At 38.4% G+C, this 26893-nt stretch overlaps 1 protein-coding gene across 1 annotated transcript; it reads left to right on the forward strand.

Moving 5' to 3' along the window:
* The first annotated feature begins 401 nt into the window (after window positions 1-401).
* LOC103515444 (probable ATP-dependent RNA helicase DDX56) lies at window positions 402-26645 on the forward strand. Its single transcript, XM_008480390.3, has 11 exons — window positions 402-644; window positions 1417-1578; window positions 1921-2246; window positions 2509-2769; window positions 3542-3712; window positions 4122-4266; window positions 5785-5885; window positions 6235-6308; window positions 7264-7530; window positions 14007-14012; window positions 26599-26645. Exons 1-11 carry the CDS (start codon window positions 585-587, stop codon window positions 26643-26645), a joined length of 1620 nt encoding a protein of 539 aa, XP_008478612.2. The 5' UTR covers window positions 402-584.
* Window positions 26646-26893: the final 248 nt, after the last annotated feature.

The following is a 26893-nucleotide window of genomic DNA, read 5'->3' on the forward strand; positions in this document are numbered from 1 at the left end:
GTTATTCTCGACAGCTTCAGTGTGTGCACTCATTTTCGTGTCATTTTCAAAAGAATTAAATCTAGTTTTTTTATTCCCATTCTCGACAGTTTCTAATTCTACATCTCTTGATTTTCTCTTGTTGGACATATTTTCTAAATGTTCACTTGAAGGTATTGCCTCATCAACTAGGTTGACACTGAAATCATCATCTTCATAGATTTTCTCTTGTTGGACATATTTTCTAAATGTTCACTTGAAGGTATTGCCTCATCAACTAGGTTGACACTGAAATCATCATCTTCATCTCTGATCTTTCGAATGATTTTTGATGATTGAAAAAAAATAATAACAATAATTATAACCTCACTTTTTTATCACATCATTTTTGCTCTTTGCTTAATTTGCTTTTGCTAATTTGCTTAATTTTTTGGAGGAAAATGGTTAAAAAATAATTTAAATTCATATTAATTTACATCCTTCTATACTATAAGGTTTTGCTCGTGTCTTTTGAATCAGTATGTGCCTTTTGTGCAAGACTCAAAAATAATCGTTCATTCTCCGAATTTTCTAAACATCATTGAAGAACGGAGATATTCATCATCATGTCGGAATGTAATATTCTCAATTTCCATGAGATGGGCCTGGATGATAGGATACTCAAGGTAATAAAATATTAGAGTATTTCTGAATAAACGGATATGCATAAGAATAACCAGTTGTTCAGGGAACTGTAGAACTCAGAGGGATAAACAGTCCACTACAGAGTCTACGGAACAAACCATGCTGATGAAGTCTTCTGTTGTTGACTTGAACAGGCAAGGCACTTCAACAGAGCCTTGTTGATAGCTACAACCATAATACCAACCCTTGCTGAAAATGAAATTGATCCCAGGATTATTATTATTATTATTTTCCCTTGTGGTGGTTGATGGTTTTGTATAAATTTTTGATAACATTCTCATTTCTAAATTTTCAAGCTGACAAGCATACTGTACTATTTTTTCCCTTGTGGTGGTTGATGGTTTTGTATAAATTTTTGATAACATTCTCATTTCTAAATTTTCAAGCTGACAAGCATATACTGTACCTATTATGAATTACCCTTCACATTTACTTTATTCTGTATCCCATTACAGGCCATTGCTAAGCTGGGCTGGTTGGAGCCTACTCTGATTCAAGCCTACTATGAATTATTACCCTTCACATTTACTTTATTCTGTATCCCATTACAGGCCATTGCTAAGCTGGGCTGGTTGGAGCCTACTCTGATTCAAGAAAGATGCATACTGTACCTACTATGAATTACCCTTCACATTTACTTTATTCTGTATCCCATTACAGGCCATTGCTAAGCTGGGCTGGTTGGAGCCTACTCTGATTCAAGTCTACTTTGAATTACCCTTCACATTTACTTTATTCTGTATCCCATTACAGGCCATTGCTAAGCTGGGCTGGTTGGAGCCTACTCTGATTCAAGAAAGAGCTATTCCACTGATTTTGCAAAACAAAGATGTTCTTGTGAGAGCTCGCACAGGGTCGGGTAAAACTGGAGCATTTGCAATTCCCATGATCCAGAAAATCATCAACTTGAAACAGGTAATACCAATGGCATAGAAAATGTCATAAATCTAGGCAAGTATAAGAACTCTAAGGTACAATAAAAGATTTTTATAAGCAAGGACTTAAGGTGTTTCAATGTTTATATCCAGGTGTTTTTATTTTTCAGACTGCAAAAGTACAAGAAACCAAAGCATTAGTCCTTTCCCCGAGCAAAGAACTTTGTAATCAACTTCACAAAAATATACAAGAATTAACCATGAATATAGAAAATGTCATAAATCTAGGCAAGTATAAGAACTATAAGGTATAATAAAAGATTTTTATAAGCAAGGACTTAAGGTATTTCAATGATTATATCCAGGTGTTTTTATTTTTCAGACTGCACAAGTACAAGAAACCAAAGCATTAGTCCTTTCCCCGAGCAAAGAACTTTGTAATCAACTTCACAAAAATATACAAGAATTAACCATGAAATGTTCAAGAGATGTGAAGTGTGTTGATATTTCCGAGCAAGTTGATGTGTCAGTACAGGAGCCATTGCTTGTTGAGAGGCCTGACATTGTGGTAGCAACACCTGCTCGAGCCCTGGCACATTTGAAAGCTAAGACATTGGATTTGAAATCAAGTCTAGAGATTGTCATTATTGATGAAGCAGACCTTGTGTTTTCATTTGGATATGAAGATGATATGAAAGCAGTTCTCAAGTGAGTTTTAATAAGTTTCAGAATTGAAATTTTTATCGGATAGGTTTTCTAAGTAGCATGAGTTATAAGACCATGTCTAAAATCAGCTCATATAGGTGGAAGCATATCATTTTTGAACCTAGAGGAGGTCTATGAAATGAGACCCAAGTAAAAAACAGAACAAAACTTAGCCCTGGTTGGTCCATTGTCATTTGTTTTGTCAAGGGGGGTAAAATGAATTGAAGAAAAAAAATAAATAGTTTCCTTTTTTATTTTCATGCAGGTTTCTACCCAAGCTGTATCAAGCAATCCTGGCCAGTGCCACATTGTCTGAGGATGTCCTCTCATTGAAACACCTCATCCTACGTAACCCTGTGATTCTCAAGCTAGAAGAACCAGCCATTGCTCCTGTATCACAACTAGCTCACTATCACATTCTAGCACAGGAAGATGAGAAGGCAACCATATTGTATACACTGCTCAAACTGAACCTAGTGCAAGGGAAAACCATCATATTTGTCAATACAGTGGACAAGTGTTACAAGTAAGAATGATTATTAAACCAAAATAGTGAAAAACTACTTACATTGGCATTAAACTTGACTTTTCACAAAATACATTGGAGGTTTGATCTAGGGGTCCGAACGTATCAATTCAATGTTACAAGTAAGATTATTAAACCAAAATAGTGAAAAACTACTTACATTGGCATTAAACTTGACTTTTCATTACTTACTTACACTCCGGACATTAAAATCAGCAAAATGTTATCGAGGGGGGGGGGGTCCGAAATACATTGGAGGTTTGATCTATAGTTGAAAGAATTAAGATTTTGATGCCAAAACTCAAAAACAAGGAACTTCTTATATTTTTAGCAATAAAATTTACAAATGTGGAGCTGGGGCAGGTCGATATTTCAAAATCTGAGAATGTGAAAAAATCTAAACCCTGTCAACTATTTGGTTGCCATGGCAGTATCTATGGAAACAAAACTCGCATTTGCGACAGGGGGGGTGGAATCCGGTAGGTCTTTGTTTCCATGGAGGTATGAATATAAGTATACCTCCATGTTTGTTTCCTACTGTCTTTGTTTCCAAGAGGGTGTCACACGAGGTTTGTACTCTAGAGGTCTCAGGTTCAATTCCTGGCATTGTTTTAATTTGCCAGTACAAATGCTAGCCTCATAAATATTATGTTTAAAGGTGATGTGACAAATGCTAAGCCTATGGAAAAACAGAGTGGTAAATTGTATACTTAATTATAAAGTAACAGGTGTCTTCCCATATCACTTATAATTGTATTCTAAAAATTTCCAGATTGAAACTTTACCTGGAGCAGTTCAAAATCTCGACTTGTGTTCTGAATAGTGAACTTCCTGCCAAGGCAAGATGTCATGCTGTATATCAATTCAATCAGGGTCTATACGATGTGATTATAGCATCCGATGAAAAAGCACTGGAAACACCTCAGATAAATTCCACCAACAAGTAAGGAACCATATTAATTTATTTTACTAGGAGTTCAATGAACTGTAGATTTAACTTAACCTCCAGTTTACTTGTCAAGAATTTTGAGTATGTAGATAGCTGAGTAGGTACCTACTCTGAAGTACGAGTGAAAGTTTTTGATTGGTTCAGTCTCAAAGAAGTTACAAACATCAATTTGAATTCTTCCTCTTGTTTTTTTAATTAGGTACCTACTTTAATCTGTGTGCCTGAGTTATTTAAATCTAGAATATGATTTCGTGTTTCATTTCCAGTAGGAAGAGGAAGAGGGATAAGATACAAACATCAATTTGAATTCTTCCTCTTAGTTTTTTAATTAGGTACTTACCTACTTTAATCTGTGTGCCTGAGTTATTTAAATCTAGAATATGATTTCGTGTTTCATTTCCAGTAGAAAGAGGAAGAGGGATAAGGAGTCTGGTGTATCGCGCGGTATTGACTTCCAGTTCGTATCCAATGTGATCAACTTTGACTTTCCTCTTGATATCCAGTGTTATATTCATCGAGCAGGAAGAACAGCCCGGGGTAAAAACCAGGTCAGTAAAACATCAATGATAAAAAAAGTGATATAGTGAACTGCAGAACTCACCCTAGATGAAAGGTCCTTACGAGGCGTCCGATGGTCGGGTCGGGTCAAAATCAATTGAGAAAACTTCTTCCATGCAAGGAACATTTCTGACAAATTTTATACAACCTGGACGAACCCGTTGGAGAATTGTGATGAAAAGTCTGAAATTACCAACTTATGAATGTATACTTTACTTACTACATACAAACAAGATGTGAATTCCTCTTTAATGATGAGAAAAAAAATAGTGATTTGTGAACTGCAGAACTCACCCTAGACGAAAAGTCCTTATGAGGCGTCCGATGGTCGGGTCGGGTCAAAATCAATTGAGAAAACTTCTTCTATGCAAGGAACATTTCTGACAACTTTTATACAACCTGGACGAACCCGTTGGAGAATTGTGATGAAAAGTCTGAAATTGGATACTTACTACATACAAACAAGATGTGAATTCCTCGAGTCAGAACTCACTTCATTGGTTCAATTATCCAGTGTTGGTTTGACTCTGTTCAATTATTACTACTTAGTACTTACCTAAGACATAATAATAAAGAGTACGATAGGTCGAGTGGTAAATCTCTATTTCGCTATGTCAAAGAAAACCAACTCCATGTTGAATACACCAGTTCCAAATATATAAAAACACAAGACACTTTTATGTAGAAAGACTAAGTACGAACATTGAGAAGGAAATCAAAATAAAAACATTATAGGCTATGTAGAAAGACTATGGCACTTGTTATCACAGGAATGAGGAAAGAAGAGGATCTCCCTTGTTATCCCCAGAACTCCCCCAAGGAATATGGTACCGTTTCTAAGAGCTGGCCCTTCAGGGTATTTCTGAACGGCTCAGGACCAAGAGATCTTAGCTCCTTCGGCAAGGAATATGGTACCGTTTCTAAGAGCTGGCCCTTCAGGGTATTTCTGAACGGCTCAGGACCAAGAGATCTTAGCTCCTTCGGAAGTTTATTGTAATGTTTTATACCCTCCTCAAGAAAAGATCCATCCATGATTTTGTTCGAACTGTCAACAATGTTGTTCTTGTATTTCGTATTGTAACCACGAATATCACTTCTCTTGGTGAGGGTAGGAGCAACTTTATGAATTAGACAACAGGAGCCCAGGATTACTTGGGAATACAAGTGTTTAACTCAGTTTGGTTTTGATTCCAGGGTACGGCTTTGTCATTTGTTAGTCTGAGAGAACAAGATCTCATGAATGATGTGAATGAATTATCAGTTTGGTTTTGATTCCAGGGTACGGCTTTGTCATTTGTTAGTCTGAGAGAACAAGATCTCATGAATGATGTGAATGAATATTTGAGAAAAGATCCATCCATGATTTTGTTCGAACTATTAACAATGTTGTTCTTGTATTTCGTATTATAACCACGAATATCACTTCTCTTGGTGAGGGTAAGAGCAAGTTTATGAATTAGACAACAGGAGCCCAGGATTACTTTAACTCAGTTTGGTTTTGATTCCAGGGTACGGCTTTGTCATTTGTTAGTCTGAGAGAACAAGATCTCATGAATGATGTGAATGAATATTTGATGACAAATCTACATGAAGACGATTTCATTATCAAGTGAGTTTCATTTATTTAATTTTTACTACTTGGTACTTACTTACCTAAGACATAATAAAGAGTACGATAGGTCGAGTGGTAAATCTCTATTTCGCTATGTCAAAGAAAACTAACTCCATGTTGAATACACCAGTTCCAAAACAGATCACTGAAGTTAAGCGATGTTGTGTATGGTTGGTGATCAGATGGTCATCAGCTTCTTGAAGTGAGGGTTAAAATTCTAGTGAAAAGGCGAAACATCAAAACCTGTGATATGACAACTTAATGGGAATGAATGTATTCTCTGATTCTCTCTGAAAAAAATGGACCAGCTTTTCCCTCATGTTTGTGGTACCTTTTCTAATTGCAGACCATACCAGTTCAATCTGGATGAAGTGAAGGGATTCGAATACAGAGCCAAGGATGCGTGGAGAAGTGTCCTACATGAAGACGATTTCATTATCAAGTGAGTTTCATTTATTTAATTATTACTACTTGGTACTTACCTAAGACATAATAATAAAGAGTCCGATAGGTCGAGTGGTAAATCTCTATTTCGCTATGTCAAAGAAAACCAACTCCATGTTGAATACACCAGTTCCAAAACGGATCACTGACTTATACGCACGTATTGAACAAGAAAGAAAATGTATACTTACTTAGAAAAACAGATGAAGGAACATTTTTACGGTTACAGTGGTTACAGACATACAGAGCTATGCATTAGAAATTAGAATACAAGTAATTGATTTGATAACTTGGTTGTTCGATCAATGAATAGTTAGCGTCCACCTGTTACGGTTACAAACATACAGAGCTATGCATTAGAAATTAGAATACAAGTAATTGATTTGATAACTTGGTTGTTCGATCAATGAATAGTTAGCGTCCACCTTTCCTCCTCACTTGATGTCACATGCTTCCTCTTCTTCCTTCTCTTCTTTTTCATTTTCTTCTGTTTCCTTCGCTGTGTCCACCTTGTAAGCGCGAGGTCGCGGTTTCAATTCCGCCCGGGACAAACTATATGAGGATGAGGTTTTTGTTTTTCATTGGAACTGTTGGCTTTCTTCTATCCTGTCCTCCTTCTCTTCGATTTCAAGACGATAAGATGAAGTCTAAGTCTCATCTTATCGTCTCATCGTTGAGTTTAATTTTCATCAATCCTCTTGGAAAAAAAATCTCTTTCTGATCACCTACACATTTAAAAAATTTATCCATCTAACAATTCTCGTATTCCCCAGAACTATTTCGAAGACAACCCGACAGATCTGGAGACATTGCGTCATGACAAGGCCTTCGATTTCAAGACGATAAGATGAAGTCTCATCTTATCGTCTCATCGTTGAGTTTAAATTTCATCAATCCTCTTGGAAAAAAATCTCTTTCTGATTACCTACACATATAGAAATTTATCCATCTAACAATTCTCGTATTCCCCAGAACTATTTCGAAGACAACCCGACAGATCTGGAGACATTGCGTCATGACAAGGCGTTATACACGGTGCGTATACAATCTCATCTCGCTGACGTACCGGACTATATTGTACCTCCTGCCCTGAAGAAACTCGCCCGTATTGAAGATGATGGAGACGAGGATGTACGAGCCGAGCCGATCACAGACGAAGAATATAACAAACAATACGAGGAGTATAAGAAACGGAGCAAAGAGAATGAAAGGAATAGTCATTCTTTCTATTTTCTCTACTCTCTCTTTGGAAACCCCTATCTTCTAGAATCTAGATTCTTCTGAATATATATATAAAAAAAGAAATGTGCAATGGACATTTTTCTTTTTAGAAAATCATCATCAAAGCTGATATTTTCATTGCTTCAAGATAATCTGGGATGGCTATTGTGAGTCCCAAATTTGGGCAGATGCCTGGTTTACCCATACTTACCTTGAGATGACCCAACCACAAGTGTACAGGACCAAACAGTGTAAACATTTTATCTTACCTCCAGATCTACAGTCCTATTTTAAATTCTTTTGACATTTTCCCTCTCTGCATTTGCACTGAAGTCACATTGAGTGATAAATAGACCCAGAGATAATATGAGTATGATCAAATGACAAACATTCATGTCAGATCAAAAGGAAATATTACCTACATCCTTTGACTTCAACACAAGTACAGAGACATACGTAATTTCTGTGTCTGTGAGACAGGCACCCACAATATTGCCTACCAACACCCCTATGAATCACCTGAATCAAACCACAGATGACCAGATCTCAATGTAGGTTTCAGAACAAAAAAAAGGACCTATTTGAAACCAACTCACATGAGACAATAGACCCATGGGTTCATTCAGGGATATTACTTTGTAGATAGTGTAGATACCTATCTACTATTTTAAATTCTTTTGACATTTTCCCTCTCTGCATTTGCACTGACGTCACATTGAGTGATAAATAGACCCAGAGATAATATGAGTATGATCAAATGAGAAACATTCATGTCAGATCAAAAGGGAATATTACCTACATCCTTTGACTTCAACACAAGTACAGAGACATACGTAATTTCTGTGTCTGTGAGACAGGCACCCACAATATTGCCTCATTTTAAATTCTTTGGACATTTTCCCCCTCTGCATTTGCACTGAAGTCACATTGAGTGATAAATAGACCCAGAGATAATATGAGTATGATCAAATGAGAAACATTCATGTCAGATCGAGATTGAATTGATCTGAACAATAAAATAAAAAAATCCTACCTACCTACCTAGATCAAAAGGAAATATTACCTACATCCTTTGACTTCAACACAAGTACAGATTTCTGTGTCCGTGAGACAGGCACCCACAATATTGCCTACCAACACCCCTACGAATCACCTGAATCAAACCACAGATGACCAGATCTTCTCCAGATCTACAGTCCCATTTTAATTTTTTTGACATTTTCCCTCTCTGCATTTGCACTGAAGTCACATTGAGTGATAAATAGACCTAGAGATAATATGAGTATGATCAAATGAGAAACATTCATGTCAGATCAAAAGAAAATATTACCTACATCCTTTGACTTCAACACAAGTACAGAGACATACTTAATTTCTGTGTCCGTGAGACAGGCACCCACAATATTGCCTACCAACACCCCTACGAATCACCTGAATCAAACCACAGATGACCAGATCTCCGTTATCATTTGAATGTTCACAATAATGTCAAGGATTATCAATGTCAGCTGTGTGGACTTCAGTTCGAGACAATGATCAAGTTGCGTGATACACCTTGTAGGTATAAAATGTTTCTGGAACACCCTGTGCATAAACAGCTAAGTAGGTGCCTAATAGACATTCATTTTTTTTTTCTTTCAAAGCTCATGTGTTTCCTAAGCCAATCCTTTAGTGTCCAGAGTGTTGTGTACTCTGTTTCCTATTCAACAGGTTGTAACTTAAGAATAATGATTTGTATGTTACAGAGTGGGTAAGAAAGAGAGAAGTCAAATGATTAGATAGTTACCATCTCCTAGTCATCATGGCATACACTCTATCTAACATGAACTCGGCTGCCATGAACTCAGCCATGAGTCAAGCCATGAATATGTTCTCCCATTACAATCATCAGGAATATGTATTGCAAGAGTTGAACCCTCTCATGAAACAGCCCAAACCTGAGCCTATCCATGTGCAACACAATCCTGTACCCCCACCCCCTCCCCCTCAGAATAATATGCCACATGAGTGTCAAACCTGTCATAGGAGATTTGCACAGAAACAAACACTCATTCAACATATGACCACACATACAGGCATCAAAGCTTTCCAATGTCAACTCTGCTTCAAGAACTTTACACAGCAAGGTTCTCTTCAGCGACACATGGCCATCCATAACAATGAACGTCCCTACACATGTGAGATCTGCCACAAATCATTCAGACAGAAGAGTCATCTGACAAACCATGCCAAGTCCCATGTGGATCAGAGAATGTACAAGTGTAACTTGTGTACCAAGTCATTCAATCGATCCGACCATTGCAAACGTCATATGCTTACTCATTCAACAAATCGGCCCATCTACACATGTTTCTTCTGCAATAAAGAATTCAAAGAGAAGTACCTCATGAAGACTCATATTAAGAAGAAGTTGTGTTTCCATGAAGCAACACGCACACGGCGACGTCGGGATAGTAATGAACCTCCCAGGGAACGAATCAAACGAGAGAAATTCCTCTTCCAATGTGAACATTGCTACAAGAATTTCCACCGAAGTACGAAGGAGTTTTCCAACAAGTACTTGGAAAAGTATTGTAAGAACTGTTGTCCTGTGTCCGAGTCGGAGAAGTTTACATTCTTTGAGGAGGAGGTGTACATCTGTTCAGTGTGTAATGGTCCTCCCTTCACCAAGCTCAAGACTTACAACAGACACATGGCCTTGCATAGTCAGGACAGAAAGTTCGAATGTGAAATATGTCACCTGAGATTCCAGAAGAAATATCTACTACGTTATCATTTGAATGTTCACAATAATGTCAAGGATTATCAATGTCAGCTGTGTGGACTTCAGTTCGAGACAATGATCAAGTTGCGTGGAAGTTTGAATGAACGAAGTAAATCCCAAGTTTTAACTCGACGATTTAGCAATTAATTTGTGTGTACTGCCCGTCTGTTTGTTTGTTTGTTCCAAAATAACTCCCGTACGGGTCGCCCGATTTTTAGAAAATTTTGGTATGTTGAACACAAAGGAAATTGAATTTTGGGCTTGATTGGACCTTAGAGGGCCCTTTTCTCGAGTGAATTCTACAGTTTTCTGAATTACTAATTACTAGTTATGTACATAATTCCGATTTCCCTCACAGGAATGTGGCGCTGACTGTGTCAAGTTTCAGAAATCTTGTCTATCTACCAAGTTCACTCAGTCTGCACTAGACAGACCTTATCTCTCCCCTCACGCCTGGGCTAACACATACGGCCAACACAAGCAGCATCTAGAATTCAGTCAGGAGGAATATGTCATGCTTCAGCAGTGTGCTGATCAAGTAGACATCATGTTCACTGCGTCCGCTATGGATCAGGTCAGTATAGAATTCAGTCAGGAGGAATATGTCATGCTTCAGCACTGTGCTGATCAAGTAGACATCATGTTCACTGCGTCCGCTATGGATCAGGTCAATATAGAATTCAGTCAGGAGGAATATGTCATGCTTCAGCACTGTGCTGATCAAGTAGACATCATGTTCACTGCGTCCGCTATGGATCAGGTCAGTATAGAATTCAGTCAGGAGGAATATGTCATGCTTCAGCAGTGTGCTGATCAAGTAGACATCATGTTCACTGCGTCCGCTATGGATCAGGTCAGTATAGAATTCAGTCAGGAGGAATATGTCATGCTTCAGCACTGTGCTGATCAAGTAGACATCATGTTCACTGCGTCCGCTATGGATCAGGTCAGTATAGAATTCAGTCAGGAGGAATATGTCATGCTTCAGCAGTGTGCTGATCAAGTAGACATCATGTTCACTGCGTCCGCTATGGATCAGGTCAGTATAGAGTTCAGTGAGGAGTAAGAAATTTAATATCTAGTACCTACTAAATGACGTGACGGAAAGAAAAATCACATTGTTTTGGGCTTTAAAAAATCGTAAATTTAGTGAGGAGTAAGAAATTTAATATCTAGTACCTACTAAATGACGTGACGGAAAGAAAAATCACATTGTTTTGGGCTTTAAAAAATCGTTTTATTTTTGTATTTACAGACGCACATATCAATATTGTATTGCTCTTTACTAAAGACAAAAGATAAGGTACCTACCCTACCGACTTCATAAAATAAATTTTGTACAATAATTATCGAAATAGCCGCAGTACAAGCGGTATAAACGTTTGAATATTAAACAGACAAAATACAATAAATGATTTCGAACATATTGTGCTGATTGATAATAAGATAATCTACGTACAAAATCCTCCAGGTAAAAAAATCGACACTACCCTACCCACATCATAAAATAAATTTTGTACAATTATCGAAATAGCCGCAGTACAAGCGGTATAAACGTTTGAATATTAAACAGACATGATACAATCAATGATTTCGAACATATTGTGCTGATTAATAATAAGATAATCTACGTACAAAATCCTCCAGGTAAAAAAATCGACACGTTCAGAACGTTTTACCAATACTTCAAGTCAAGTACTACTCTCTGGTTTGCAATAGATTACCTATACACCTACGCAGTGACAATCTGACAATACCTTTGTATTTCCCCCAATAGAAGAAAATCTCTTATTAACAACATTAAATTACATTCAAGACGTTTACCAAGTATACACCTATGCAGTGACAATCTGACAATACCTTTGTATTTCCCCCAATAGAAGAAAATCTCTTATTAACAACATTAAATTACATTCAAGACGTTTACACATGGGCTCTCATTTGAGATTTGAAGACTATTGCTCAAGAAGGGCCTTTTTCGATAAGATGGGTTTTCTAATGCCAAATAAATTTCAAAATCAGTTCCACAAAAAAGAATGTCGAAATATCAGTTATTCACAAAGTTTTGTATTTGTAATTTGTAAAATAGATCGTATCTTTTTGTCAGCAAATGTTGAGTGTGAATCCACTCGTAAAATATTTGTAGCCAAAACCAAAAGTCAGCCCAAGTATAATAACACCAGGGCTGATTGAGAGACTGACGAAAAACGCCGACCCCGTCTGAACACGGGAAAAGGAGAAGAAGACCCTTCTTGAATAACACCCTTCAATTACAAAAATAGGTACTTATCTACATGACAATACATAATTGAATTTTATGAGAGAAGGCCATTTTCTGAATTGTTATCCAATATCCATTGGAAAATGGTTCTTTTTATCATAGTCCTCTGCATTGGCGCAGGCGCACTACCTACCTACTCTAAAGCTGATACCCTCCAACATTGGTGAATACTTGTGCAACTATCCAAATAATATCAAGCTTGCGAGTAACACTTTACACTATTCAATAAATATTAAGTACAATCATTTTTATTTTAATAAATAGGTAAAAACACTACTACAAAGTTCAATAAATAATCTATAGCCCTAAAGTCAAAATAAAGCAACGGATTTCCAGATGTACAAATTAAGTAACACTATTTAAAGCTAAGACCCTAAGAATCAGGCAGGATGAAATGGTTTTAACTCGGTCTAAAAACATGGGCCGAGGTCAATCTAGATGCTAATATGCTATTGCTTTTCTAGACTGAGAACAAAAATATCAATCCCAATTTATCATATTCGATCCCAATTCGAGATAGAAAATAAAACAATACTAATTGCTACCTAATAACAGTAGGTACTGCCACATGTGAAGGTTTGATTGTTGAAAAACGAATTGTCATCTGATAAACAGAATACTCCGTGTTAACATCTGCTAGTTTAAGCTGTCCAATCTGTAGATAAAGCAGCATGTTGCTCACTAAAGTTTGGATTAGATGAGAATGGTTCTACTTGTGCAGGGAATTGCTGCCCCATAGTGAACTGTTGTGTCTGTATGATGTTAGGTACAATATATTGATCCTCATTGTATGCTTCTGATATAGCATGTGGTGCTGGAGCCTCACTGAACTGTGCATGACTAAATGGAGCACCAGTAGACATTTCACTCTTCACTTTGAGTCTCTTGTTACTAGACAACTCTTCTACTTCCGAGTCAAAGTTCTCGCTATAGTCAGGATTAATATGCGCTACATTCTTCACATCCCTCTCCTCTTCCTCCACCTCATTATTCTCCTCTGCTTCTGCTTTGATTTCCAGTGGTAATTCCTCTCCCTCTCCTTCTTCTTCATCATAATCCTCCTCCTCCTCTTCCTCCTCACTTGATGTCACATGCTTCCTCTTCTTCCTTCTCTTCTTTTTCATTTTCTTCTGTTTCCTTCGCTTCCTCACAATCATAGAATCTTCACTTGTCTCGTCATCACTTGTTACTTGCACCTTCTTCTTTCTTCTTTGCTTTCTACTTCCAGATCGTTTCATAGTTGCTGTCTTGCCTTTACATTTTCCTTTTTCCAGATGTCGTTGGAACCCGTTCTCAAACTTAAATGTCTTGTCACACATGTCACACTTAACACTTCTCTTCTTATTATGTGTCTCGAGATGACGACTAAAGTTGAACTTGGTGTAAAACTTCTTACCACATACATGACAGTCCAGTATTAACTTCTTCTCTATTTCATCATGTGTAAGGTAATGTTTACTCAGATGTATCTTCTGTGAGAAGCGTAGATCACACAGATGACATACGAACTTCCTTTCTCCGGAATGCACCAAAGTAAATTTTTGATGGTTAACTTTCAAAAGAGAATAGCTTTCTGTTCTCTCCAACAAAGAAACTGGAAGCCATGTAATGAATGCCGAGTCTGCACTCTACAATGTTGCATTTAAAACTCAACGTATAATGAACGGTACTTACTTTTAACTCACCAAATACACGAAATATCACATTGTTTCCTTGATTTTACCATAATTTAAAGAAATTACACAGTTTCTTTTAAAATAATCATCTTTGGAACACAATTTTAATTTGGAAAAATGCAATAACATTGCAGATTGCACAAATCCTTCATTTTGATTTTTATTTATTTTTTATGCACACGGTTACCAACCGTAATAAAAATAAAACTAATCAGCTGAGGAAAAAAAAAAATCAATCGGACATGTCTACCAATATAAAAAAGTTTTTTTTTTTACAAGAAAAAAATGAGACCAGTGTCGACTCCTCAAATGTTCGAAAAAATTATACGCTCAACTTTTCTCATTAATTTTTCCATTTTTTAGGTTTCCTTCGATTTCTTACTGTCAGCGAATGTTCCATTTATCAAAATCGGTTCTGGAGATTCGAACAATATACCCCTCATAAAATATGCAGCTTCTAAGCAGAAACCTCTGATCATATCAACAGGTAAGTTTATTCATTCCTCCTGATAATTAGGTACATACATAATATACTGTGTAGGTATCGAGATTATCAATTTTATTTGTTTTGATCACAGGAAGCGACGTTGTAAGGACTTTTGCCGTCAAAAATCTCATCTAGGTACCTAGGTCTATTACCTATTACTTCCAACGTTATAGTAAAAAAAAAACTTCTTTTTTCTTTTTTTTTGAGTTTTTATGGTGGGGACTGTAACTGCTAAGGCCTTATCGTCCGAACGCGAAGAGAGAAAGAAGACAGGATAGGAGAAAGCCGGCCGTTCCGAGGACGAACCTAATCTGACCAGGATAAAATCCATCCCGGGCAGGAATCGAACCCGCGACCTAGCGCTTACAACCTGCAAGCTAACTAGGCTGGCAAAAGGAAGCTTGAAGTGTAAATCCGTTTTAATCGACGTGGTGCGGACGGGTTGAAATTTTCGTCACGGGCCTTGCTTAAAATAAGATGGCGAAATGTAGCGCCGTCACTGATGAGTTGAATATTTTTTCCATTTACTCTCTCCCCTCGAAAACAAGAAGTAGTGCGTCTGCGGCGTTGTTGCCCTATGTCACTCACTCCTCTTCCTCACTCTCACTCCATATTATTCATTCCCCATTCAGGTTTTTTTTTTACTTTCTATTTATCTTTACAAAAAATAAAAAAAGTAAGGGGGGAAATTAGCCGAGAAAAACTGCAAAGGGGGTGAATTTTATAAAAATGCGAATGCGACAGAAAAAAAAAATCTGCTTTTTTGATAGGCTTATTAATTTTTACTTTTTCCCCCATTTTATTTCAAATGGAGTGCTGCGCAAGTAATGAGAAATGATAGGAACAGAAAGTTCGACCGCTCGACCTCGTGAAAAGCACACAGCATTTTGCTTTCAATTTTCACGAAATATAAATATGTATACCTACAAAAGTGTAGGTATTTTCCTTTAGTATAGGTACGTACGTATTTATATTAAAATAGGTATCCGAGATTCGAGCTAAAGTAGGTGTCTAAGATCGATAGACCGTCGCTTCGGAAAGTGTGTAGTAAAAAGCTTCAGACAATCAGACCATTTGAGAAACCTCTCGGTGTCAAGTTACACACGTACCGGCGCGGCGGTCTGAGCGTGTATGACCGGCATAATATACGTATGTATGTTTCGATCATATAATTATGTTCGTCTGATTTCGATAACATCTCGGCAGACACGTTCGACACACAAATATCTTCTAGTTAGATTTTAGGATCGATCGGACATCGGGGGCCCTTTTTCTGATATCTACAATCCCCTAGAGCCTGCCACTCAAGATGAGATTTATCGCATCAGCTGATCTGATGAGATTATTTCATGCGATGAAACTCATCGTAAATGGCGGGATTTAGGATTATGTCCTGTACCTACCTGCTACTTGTTCTCACCCATCTGATGAGAGGTATTCTCGTTCTGTCTTGTATTTCGCAGGAATGTTACCTAGTATCGAGCACGTGGATAATATCTACACCACTGTAAAGCAATATCATTCTAACCTATCCATCCTCCACTGTGTATCTGCCTATCCTACCCCATACCATGATATCAACCTCAATGTAATACACACATTGAGATCTCGCTATCCTGACATCCTTATTGGATATTCGGGACATGAGAATGGTGTACATGTGTGTTATGCTGCTGTAGCTATGGGCGCTCAGGTAAGAGTAATACACACATTGAGATCTCGCTATCCTGACATCCTTATTGGATATTCGGGACATGAGAATGGTGTACATGTGTGTTATGCTGCTGTAGCTATGGGCGCTCAGGTAAGAGTAATACACACATTGAGATCTCGCTATCCTGACATCCTTATTGGATATTCGGGACATGAGAATGGTGTACATGTGTGTTATGCTGCTGTAGCTATGGGCGCTCAGGTAAGAGTAATACACACATTGAGATCTCGCTATCCTGACATCCTTATTGGATATTCGGGACATGAGAATGGTGTACATGTGTGTTATGCTGCTGTAGCTATGGGCGCTCAGGTAAGAGTAATACACACATTGAGATCTCGCTATCCTGACATCCTTATTGGATATTCGGGACATGAGAATGGTGTACATGTGTGTTATGCTGCTGTAGCTATGGGCGCTCAGGTAAGAGTAATACACACATTGAGATCTCGCTATCCTGACATCCTTATTGGATATTCGGGACATGAGAATGGTGTACATGTGTGTTATGCTGCTGTAGCTATGGGCGCTCAGGTAAGAGTAATACACACATTGAGATCTCGCTATCCTGACATCCTTATTGGATATTCGGGACATGAGAATGGTGTACATGTGTGTTATGCTGCTGTAGCTATGGGCGCTCAGGTAAGAGTAATACACACATTGAGATCTCGCTATCCTGACATCCTTATTGGATATTCGGGACATGAGAATGGTGTACATGTGTGTTATGCTGCTGTAGCTATGGGCGCTCAGGTAAGAGTAATACACACATTGAGATCTCGCTATCCTGACATCCTTATTGGATATTCGGGACATGAGAATGGTGTACATGTGTGTTATGCTGCTGTAGCTATGGGCGCTCAGGTAAGAGTAATACACACATTGAGATCTCGCTATCCTGACATCCTTATTGGATATTCGGGACATGAGAATGGTGTACATGTGTGTTATGCTGCTGTAGCTATGGGCGCTCAGGTAAGAGTAATACACACATTGAGATCTCGCTATCCTGACATCCTTATTGGATATTCGGGACATGAGAATGGTGTACATGTGTGTTATGCTGCTGTAGCTATGGGCGCTCAGGTAAGAGTAATACACACATTGAGATCTCGCTATCCTGACATCCTTATTGGATATTCGGGACATGAGAATGGTGTACATGTGTGTTATGCTGCTGTAGCTATGGGCGCTCAGGTAAGAGTAATACACACATTGAGATCTCGCTATCCTTGACACAAGTGCGTGAATATCGACATTCACGTCTTCGGTACACAAACGTAGAAGGTGTGATTTTTGTTCATTTTTTTTTAAGCGGGCCCTCGCGGGCCGCGGGTTGGACAAGCCTGCAGTATAGTACGTTCTGTATGTTTTATGTCGGTTCTAAGTGCGAACTTATCTACGCACTGCATTATGATTATCACAAACACTGACGCGAATGTGTTTGTGCTACAGCATTCCCAGTTAGCACGCAAGCTTACATCCAGGGGCTTGATTTTGACAGGATTTCTAAGTCTAACGTCTTAAACTTAAATCCAGTCCGTTGTTACTTACGTTAAGGTACATGTTATAATCCACAGGGAAATATTCGGAGGCAGTGAACGTTAACTCTTCATGACTAATGAGTTCTTCTCGCTATCCTGACATCCTTATTGGATATTCGGGACATGAGAATGGTGTACATGTGTGTTATGCTGCTGTAGCTATGGGCGCTCAGGTAAGAGTAATACACACATTGAGATCTCGCTATCCTGACATCCTTATTGGATATTCGGGACATGAGAATGGTGTACATGTGTGTTATGCTGCTGTAGCTATGGGCGCTCAGGTAAGAGTAATACACACATTGAGATCTCGCTATCCTGACATCCTTATTGGATATTCGGGACATGAGAATGGTGTACATGTGTGTTATGCTGCTGTAGCTATGGGCGCTCAGGTAAGAGTAATACACACATTGAGATCTCGCTATCCTGACATCCTTATTGGATATTCGGGACATGAGAATGGTGTACATGTGTGTTATGCTGCTGTAGCTATGGGCGCTCAGGTAAGAGTAATACACACATTGAGATCTCGCTATCCTGACATCCTTATTGGATATTCGGGACATGAGAATGGTGTACATGTGTGTTATGCTGCTGTAGCTATGGGCGCTCAGGTAAGAGTAATACACACATTGAGATCTCGCTATCCTGACATCCTTATTGGATATTCGGGACATGAGAATGGTGTACATGTGTGTTATGCTGCTGTAGCTATGGGCGCTCAGGTAAGAGTAATACACACATTGAGATCTCGCTATCCTGACATCCTTATTGGATATTCGGGACATGAGAATGGTGTACATGTGTGTTATGCTGCTGTAGCTATGGGCGCTCAGGTAAGAGTAATACACACATTGAGATCTCGCTATCCTGACATCCTTATTGGATATTCGGGACATGAGAATGGTGTACATGTGTGTTATGCTGCTGTAGCTATGGGCGCTCAGGTAAGAGTAATACACACATTGAGATCTCGCTATCCTGACATCCTTATTGGATATTCGGGACATGAGAATGGTGTACATGTGTGTTATGCTGCTGTAGCTATGGGCGCTCAGGTAAGAGTAATACACACATTGAGATCTCGCTATCCTGACATCCTTATTGGATATTCGGGACATGAGAATGGTGTACATGTGTGTTATGCTGCTGTAGCTATGGGCGCTCAGGTAAGAGTAATACACACATTGAGATCTCGCTATCCTGACATCCTTATTGGATATTCGGGACATGAGAATGGTGTACATGTGTGTTATGCTGCTGTAGCTATGGGCGCTCAGGTAAGAGTAATACACACATTGAGATCTCGCTATCCTGACATCCTTATTGGATATTCGGGACATGAGAATGGTGTACATGTGTGTTATGCTGCTGTAGCTATGGGCGCTCAGGTAAGAGTAATACACACATTGAGATCTCGCTATCCTGACATCCTTATTGGATATTCGGGACATGAGAATGGTGTACATGTGTGTTATGCTGCTGTAGCTATGGGCGCTCAGGTAAGAGTAATACACACATTGAGATCTCGCTATCCTGACATCCTTATTGGATATTCGGGACATGAGAATGGTGTACATGTGTGTTATGCTGCTGTAGCTATGGGCGCTCAGGTAAGAGTAATACACACATTGAGATCTCGCTATCCTGACATCCTTATTGGATATTCGGGACATGAGAATGGTGTACATGTGTGTTATGCTGCTGTAGCTATGGGCGCTCAGGTAAGAGTAATACACACATTGAGATCTCGCTATCCTGACATCCTTATTGGATATTCGGGACATGAGAATGGTGTACATGTGTGTTATGCTGCTGTAGCTATGGGCGCTCAGGTAAGAGTAATACACACATTGAGATCTCGCTATCCTGACATCCTTATTGGATATTCGGGACATGAGAATGGTGTACATGTGTGTTATGCTGCTGTAGCTATGGGCGCTCAGGTAAGAGTAATACACACATTGAGATCTCGCTATCCTGACATCCTTATTGGATATTCGGGACATGAGAATGGTGTACATGTGTGTTATGCTGCTGTAGCTATGGGCGCTCAGGTAAGAGTAATACACACATTGAGGCTCAGTCTCGTGGGGAGCTAAAGGGATCCTGGCTGGATCTGAGTGACTGTGGTATTTTCTAATTTTAATATCACATACCTCATAATTATATGAGCGGTTTGGCCAGGCATAAAGTTCGAACAAACACAAACAAACAAATAATCATTTTTATATCAAGCGCGCCGGGAGGCGCGCGAACGTCAAGAGTTCGCAGCACCGCCCGGCCTATATCAACATATTAGATAACAGTTAGGAGTTAGGTACCAAAAAAATGTGCGCATGTAAATCCAGTTACAATGTTACCCAGATCATAACTTGAGTAGAATAACTTGTAGAACGTCAAGAGTTCGCAGCACCGCCCGGCCTATATCAACATATTAGATAACAGTTAGGTCAGTTAGGAGTTAGGTACCAAAAAAATGTGCGCATGTAAATCCAGTTACAATGTTACCCAGATCATAACTTGAGTAGAATAACTTGTAGTTGTATGAGTATAATCCAGTATGTTACTACAGTTCCTATTACCTGAAACCAAACCAACAATATTATTATTTTATCAACCGGCACAATAGCACGTTCAATGCACCAGTTCCCGACAGATCACTGAAGTTAGGAAACGTTGTGCGTGGTTGATATCTGGACAGATGACCGACTGGGACAACACTTGTTTTGCGTCTATTTCGAGAATTCGAGGTGTGCTCAGTCTCGTGGGGAGCTAAAGGGATCCTGGTTGGATCTGAGTGACTGTGGTATTTTCTAATTTTAATATCACATACCTCATAATTATGTATAATTTCACAGTTCTGAACGCTTTTCCTTCACAATACTACAATAGCAATGAAATAAACCTCGCCTTGCGCCCTAATAATAGCTGCATAATAAATAATTAATTAAACAGGAGTAAAAGTTTGAGCTCAAATGCCTTTATAGGTATCACTGTGTACTGTGTAGGTGTACGCTTTTTAAATTCCCACCATTGTTCGCATTTTATCATTTTCCAATTTTCACGTTTTCTGTCCTTGTTATATTAAACAATAAATTTGTTTTTTACCTACTTGAAGTGGCTACTTGTTTAATTTTGTCAAGACGGTTTGCTTAGCTGTTTCGGGGTCCCCGACAGATCACTGAAGTTAGGAAACGTTGTGCGTGGTTGATATCTGGACAGATGACCGACTGGGACAACACGTGTTTTGCGTCTATTTCGAGGTGTCCTCAGTCTCGTGGGGAGCTAAAGGGATCCTGGCTGGATCTGAGTGACTGTGGTATTTTCTAATTTTAATATCACATACCTCATAATTATGTATAATTTCACAGTTCTGAACGCTTTTCCTTCACAATACTAAAATAGCAATGAAATAAACCTTGCCATGCGCCCTAATAAATAATTAATTAAACAGGAGTAAAAGTTTGAGCTCAAATGCCTTTATAGGTATCACTGTGTACTGTGTAGGTGTACGCTTTTTAAATTCCCACCATTCGCATTTTATCATTTTCCAATTTTCACGTTTTCTGTCTTTGATATATTAAACAATAAATTTGTTTTTTACCTACTTGAAGTGGCTACTTGTTTAATTTTGTCAAGACGGTTTGCTTAGCTGTTTCGGGGTGCACTCAGCCTCGTGAGGACAATATTGACTAGGGAAGTTTAGTTGTTACTTACGTTAAGGTACATGTTATAATCCACAGGGAAATATTCGGAGGCAGTGAACGTTAACTCTTCATGACTAATGAGTTCTGTTAACTGTCGCATCTGGTGAACCAAAACACAATACAAGAATCCGTAATTAGTACTTGATAAAAATTGATGCCGATATTTGACTGCCTATAGTACGTTCTGTATGTTTTATGTCGGTTCTAAGTGCGAACTTATCTACGCACTGCATTATGATTATCACAAACACTGACGCGAATGTGTTTGTGCTACGGCATTGTTACCGCTCACAGGGGAGTATCGAACCCGCAACTTCTCAACTGTAAGTCAGAGAGTGCTAGAAGTAGCAAATGTTTGTGCTACGGCATTGTTACCGCAAAACTGCCGCGCCTAGAAACACTGGAAGTAACGAATGTTATATGTCACTTACCTGACTGGAGAGATGTACATCCTTACATTCAACCAGTATCTGTCTGGCACATTGCAAGACTCGATCTGCCTCCTCCTTTGTGTCATGACAGCATTCCACCATCCGGAATAGAAAGAACAAAAGAGTAGAGTTGTGTACTAGTGAGAGACCGATAGGTGCTCCAGCCTCACTGTATGTTACGAATCCTTTGAGTAGAAGTATAACGAAGAGGGATGTGATGAAACATCCAAGCGTAATACCCACGAATGAGACGATGACAGACATTCCACCATCCGGAATAGAAAGAACAGAAGAGTAGAGTTGTGTACTAGTGAGAGACCGATAGGTGCTCCAGCCTCACTATATGTTACGAATCCTTTGAGTAGAAGTATAACGAAGAGGGATGTGATGAAACATCCAAGCGTAATACCCACGAATGAGACGATGACAGAGGATAATATGAACGTGTTGAACATTTTGTTGACGCGTCTGCATGCAGCCACACAGGTATGATGAGTATTGAGTATCTGTGATAGTGTGGACAGGACGGTGCTGGTGGAGGAGGGAGCAGGATTAATACAATGTACACGATGTGCATCACTGAACCACTTGTACTGATCGCCTGGAATATTAGTAGATTCGTATTAGCTTAACCCATCATTTGGGGCTGTTTGCCAAGCGGTTTTAAAGGGTTCTCTCTGCTTTCAAGGAATAAGCACAAGTCCTCACGATGGTTGACTGCGGTTCAGGAGCCAACTATACATGGCCAGAGACCATCACCCCAGTGTATGGCAGATACAAAAAGATATCTTTTCTTTACCCTGCCAACACCATTCGGCGAAAGCTAAAGCCGCTACAACAACAACATCACAATAATAAATATCATTGGAAAGCACCAAACCTATTAGATACAATTCAAAGTTTGTACCTAGGTAACTCATCAGATGGGCGAGAAGAGACACAATCCTAACCTATTAGGTAGTAAGTAAATTAACACGCAAGCATTAGAAAGTAACCCATTGAAATTTTTTGAATCAAATTTTTAACGACTGTGAGAATCGAACCCAGGACCTTCTACATAGCATACAAGCACTGGTCCTAATAAATGTTGCAATGATACTCGTATTTTATTTTTAGACCATGATTTTCCTCTCTGTTTACTAAGGGTTGAAGTTGGATTGTAAAATGACACAAAGTTATTGTAGGGGTAGGAAACCTAATATTACAGCTAATGGCCAATATTTAACAAGTTAATACTCATGGGACATTGCCAAACTTGACCCAATAATTATTGGAACGTACCTACTTTATAGTTTAAACTCCTAATTGAGGTACATATGTATCTTCAGTGCCAATCTAGCTGACAGTACAGTACAAAGTACTCGACCCAGTAATTATGTTAGAAGTTAGAAGATACTTTTTTTTTACATAAGTAAGAAAGTTGAATGTAGGTACTTGTACCTACTAACTTGATTAATGTGTACACAATAATTATTCTGAATTTGATAGTTCCAAGTTCATTACTCTTATATCATTCAAAACAGGAGAAAGGTGGGAGCATAAGTATCTGGTAAAGAACATTACAAAATATTAACCTAATACTGACTGTTAGGTCTAGACTAGTTCAAAATCAAACTTACTTGTCTACATCTAAGCCTCAGAGTTGTTCATGGGAAGGGGGATCACCCCAGGCTTATGCAGATATGTTGACCACTTCCTTAATTCTCCTCACGAGGCTGAGTTCATCCCGACATATCCAGCACCATGTGTTACCCCAGTTATGTTCAAGACACTTTCTGCTAATTTATAGGGCATTAGAGTTGACATGAGACTGTATACCTGGGCCTACATCTAAGCCTCAGAGTTGTTCATGGGAAGGGGGATCACCCCAGGCTTATGCAGATATGTTGACCACTTCCTTGATTCTCCTCACGAGGCTGAGTTCATCCCGACATAACCAGCACCATGTGTTACCCCAGTTATGTTCAAGACACTTTCTGCTAATTTATAGGGCATTAGAGTTGACATGAGACTGTATACCTGAGGATGGGGGGTAAGTTTTTTGAAAGCTAAATCTTACCCATCTCCTGCAGATAAAACACCGGACATTTCTCCTGCCCCACACCTGATGTCAATAGAGGAGGTCCTCCTGATGTTTCCTTTGATAAATCCAATATCACGTCACAAATAACACTGAAGTAAGTTTTGATTATATGAAGCAATGTGACCAGAAACAAATCATGTAGGAGCATTGTAATGTAAGTGAAATAGACAACAACCTGAGAACAAATAAAAGTGGAGGTATCTTTAGAAGTTTAGACTGTCAGCTTAGAACCGAAGTCCCATCTTACATTTAAAAGTCCCATTTACTTCGGAAGTTAGTTGGCTCTTCAAGCTCCATCCAGATACCAACCATGCACGTTGTTCAACTTTACCATCCGTTAAGAACTTACCAACTAGTTAGAGAATCACTGTCAGCTTAGAACCAGAAGTCCCATCTAACATTTCAAAGTCCCATTTACTTCGGAAGTTGGTTGGCTCTTCAAGCTCCATCCAGATACCAACCAGCCACGTTGTTCAACTTTACCATCCGTTAAGAACTTACCAACTAGTTAGAGAATCTAAACTTTACCTCGAATGCGAAGTAGAAGAGTTTGCTCTTGATAAAGGCTTGATCTTGATCTGCACAGAACGTGAGCGTATCAAAGAACAGTCTTATCACGAGATGAAGCATGATGGGCAAGAATTTCATGGCCAGATTAGTCTGAATTTGGAATCGTTTGAGTCGAGTCAGTTTGCAATGGATGTGATCTAGTGTGGCAAACAGGTTGAGTAGGATCTTCTGAGCATTGCTCTGGAAAACACAAGGAGGATTATATCAGATGAGAACAGTACAACAGATGAAATCCCAGAGAAGAAGTGGAGATTAGTCTGAATTTGGAATCGTTTGAGTCGAGTCAGTTTGCAATGGATGTGATCTAGTGTGGCAAACAGGTTGAGCAGGATCTTCTGAGCATTGCTCTGGAAAACACAAGGAGGATTATATCAGATGAGAACAGTACAACAGATGAAATCCCAGAGAAAAAGTGAATAAAGCATAGGTAATGCCAGGGACCACTCTTTACTTGGACCAAAAAAGCCGGGTACTATTTCACCAAATACTGTAAGATGGTATAGAAAAGCTCTTAAGGTAATTAAAAAGGGTAATAAACAAAGATAAAAAAAGGAAAGAAAACGTACTTACTTTCATGGAGAAGAACATGGAGGCCACAACAAACACAGTGTCTGTAATATGGAATATAATCAACGTGACAAACACTATGATGAACTTATGCTCGATAGTTTTGTTCTTAATGTTGAAGAAGTTGACTTCTATGTTAAGAAACGTGAACACGGTGGCTGCGATGGTGATTGCTATGAGTAGATAGGAGTACAACATCCACAATATAGAGGACTTGTCAGACTTCGTGTCAGAGTTCATGTTAACATGCATCAGACCGAACATTTTCAAACAGAAGAACAAGTTTGAGAACTTCACGGAGAGGGTTAATTTGTTATACATTGTGTGCAAAATTATCTTTTTTAAATTTGTTATACAAACTTTTAATTCTAAATTTTAATTTTACAAACTTTTAATTCTAAATTCTAATTTATTTTCACTTTTCTTTGGTATCTGGATCTATGAATTTCTAACAATAATAAAAATCACACTTCGGGTTAACTATATCATCACCACACCACCACTGTACAGATTTATCAAGCATTTTCATTAAAATTCTTTTCAATTTGTTTTTCTTGGTATCATTTTCATAATTTCTTGGGAAGCCATCAAACACGATACACGACAAACTGTTAGCGCTAAATGAGCCGTTTTCATTGCTCGTGGGTTTGGGATATCTACCTCTAGATATGCAAGCTTTCCAGGTAATTAATTAAAAACTTTTAAGGTTGAACAAATTAAAAGTTGAATTGGGCCATTGTATATAAATTACTTTTCCATGGCATACGCGTGTTTTATTGTATCTGAAATCTATACTACCTACGTTGAACATAATTAGGTACATTTTTGTGGATAATTATGTACAAAGTTGCTAACTTTTCGCTAATAGCAAGGTAATTATTAGCCCTATCATTATTAAATCGGAAGATAAAAGGCTAATAAATTAACTTGAGCTTGGACAATAATTATGACGTGACGTTTACAATAGATAGGTAGGTATCTATAGTCTTTAAATATCTATTAGATTTCCGTTAAGGAAAGGGAAATAATATTTTAATATTCCTTGTTTTAAAACTTAACTTCTCGATAGTTACGAGAATAATGAGTAAGTACTTCCAAAAGAGTTTATGAAAAATGTAAAACCAATATTTTGGGTTGTGAAATTTATGTTTTAAATTAGATGTTTGCATGCAGCAGACCAACACTGTTGGGGAACAGAGAGGGTTCGTATAGTGAGTGAGAGGGGAGAGGAGAGATGGGCACGAAATTTCAACGAGTAGCCTGACTAAAAATAGGCGGTAAAAAAAAAAAAAAAAAAACTGTTTAACTAAAAAAAACTGTATTTAAACAGTCAGTCCGATTTGAATGAAATTAGGCCAAAAAATAATACAATAAATAATAACGAAAATAAAATTATATAACAAAAAAAATCAAGCAACGTAACTTTCTCAGAACGAAATGGAAAATTTTAGTCGAAATTTTCCCGACACCCTGAACACTGGATCTATTGTAACATGGATATTGTAAG

Source organism: Diaphorina citri, unplaced genomic scaffold (assembly GCF_000475195.1).
Source record: "Diaphorina citri unplaced genomic scaffold, Diaci psyllid genome assembly version 1.1 scaffold49, whole genome shotgun sequence".
In the NCBI taxonomy this organism is placed as follows: Eukaryota; Metazoa; Arthropoda; class Insecta; order Hemiptera; family Psyllidae; genus Diaphorina; species Diaphorina citri.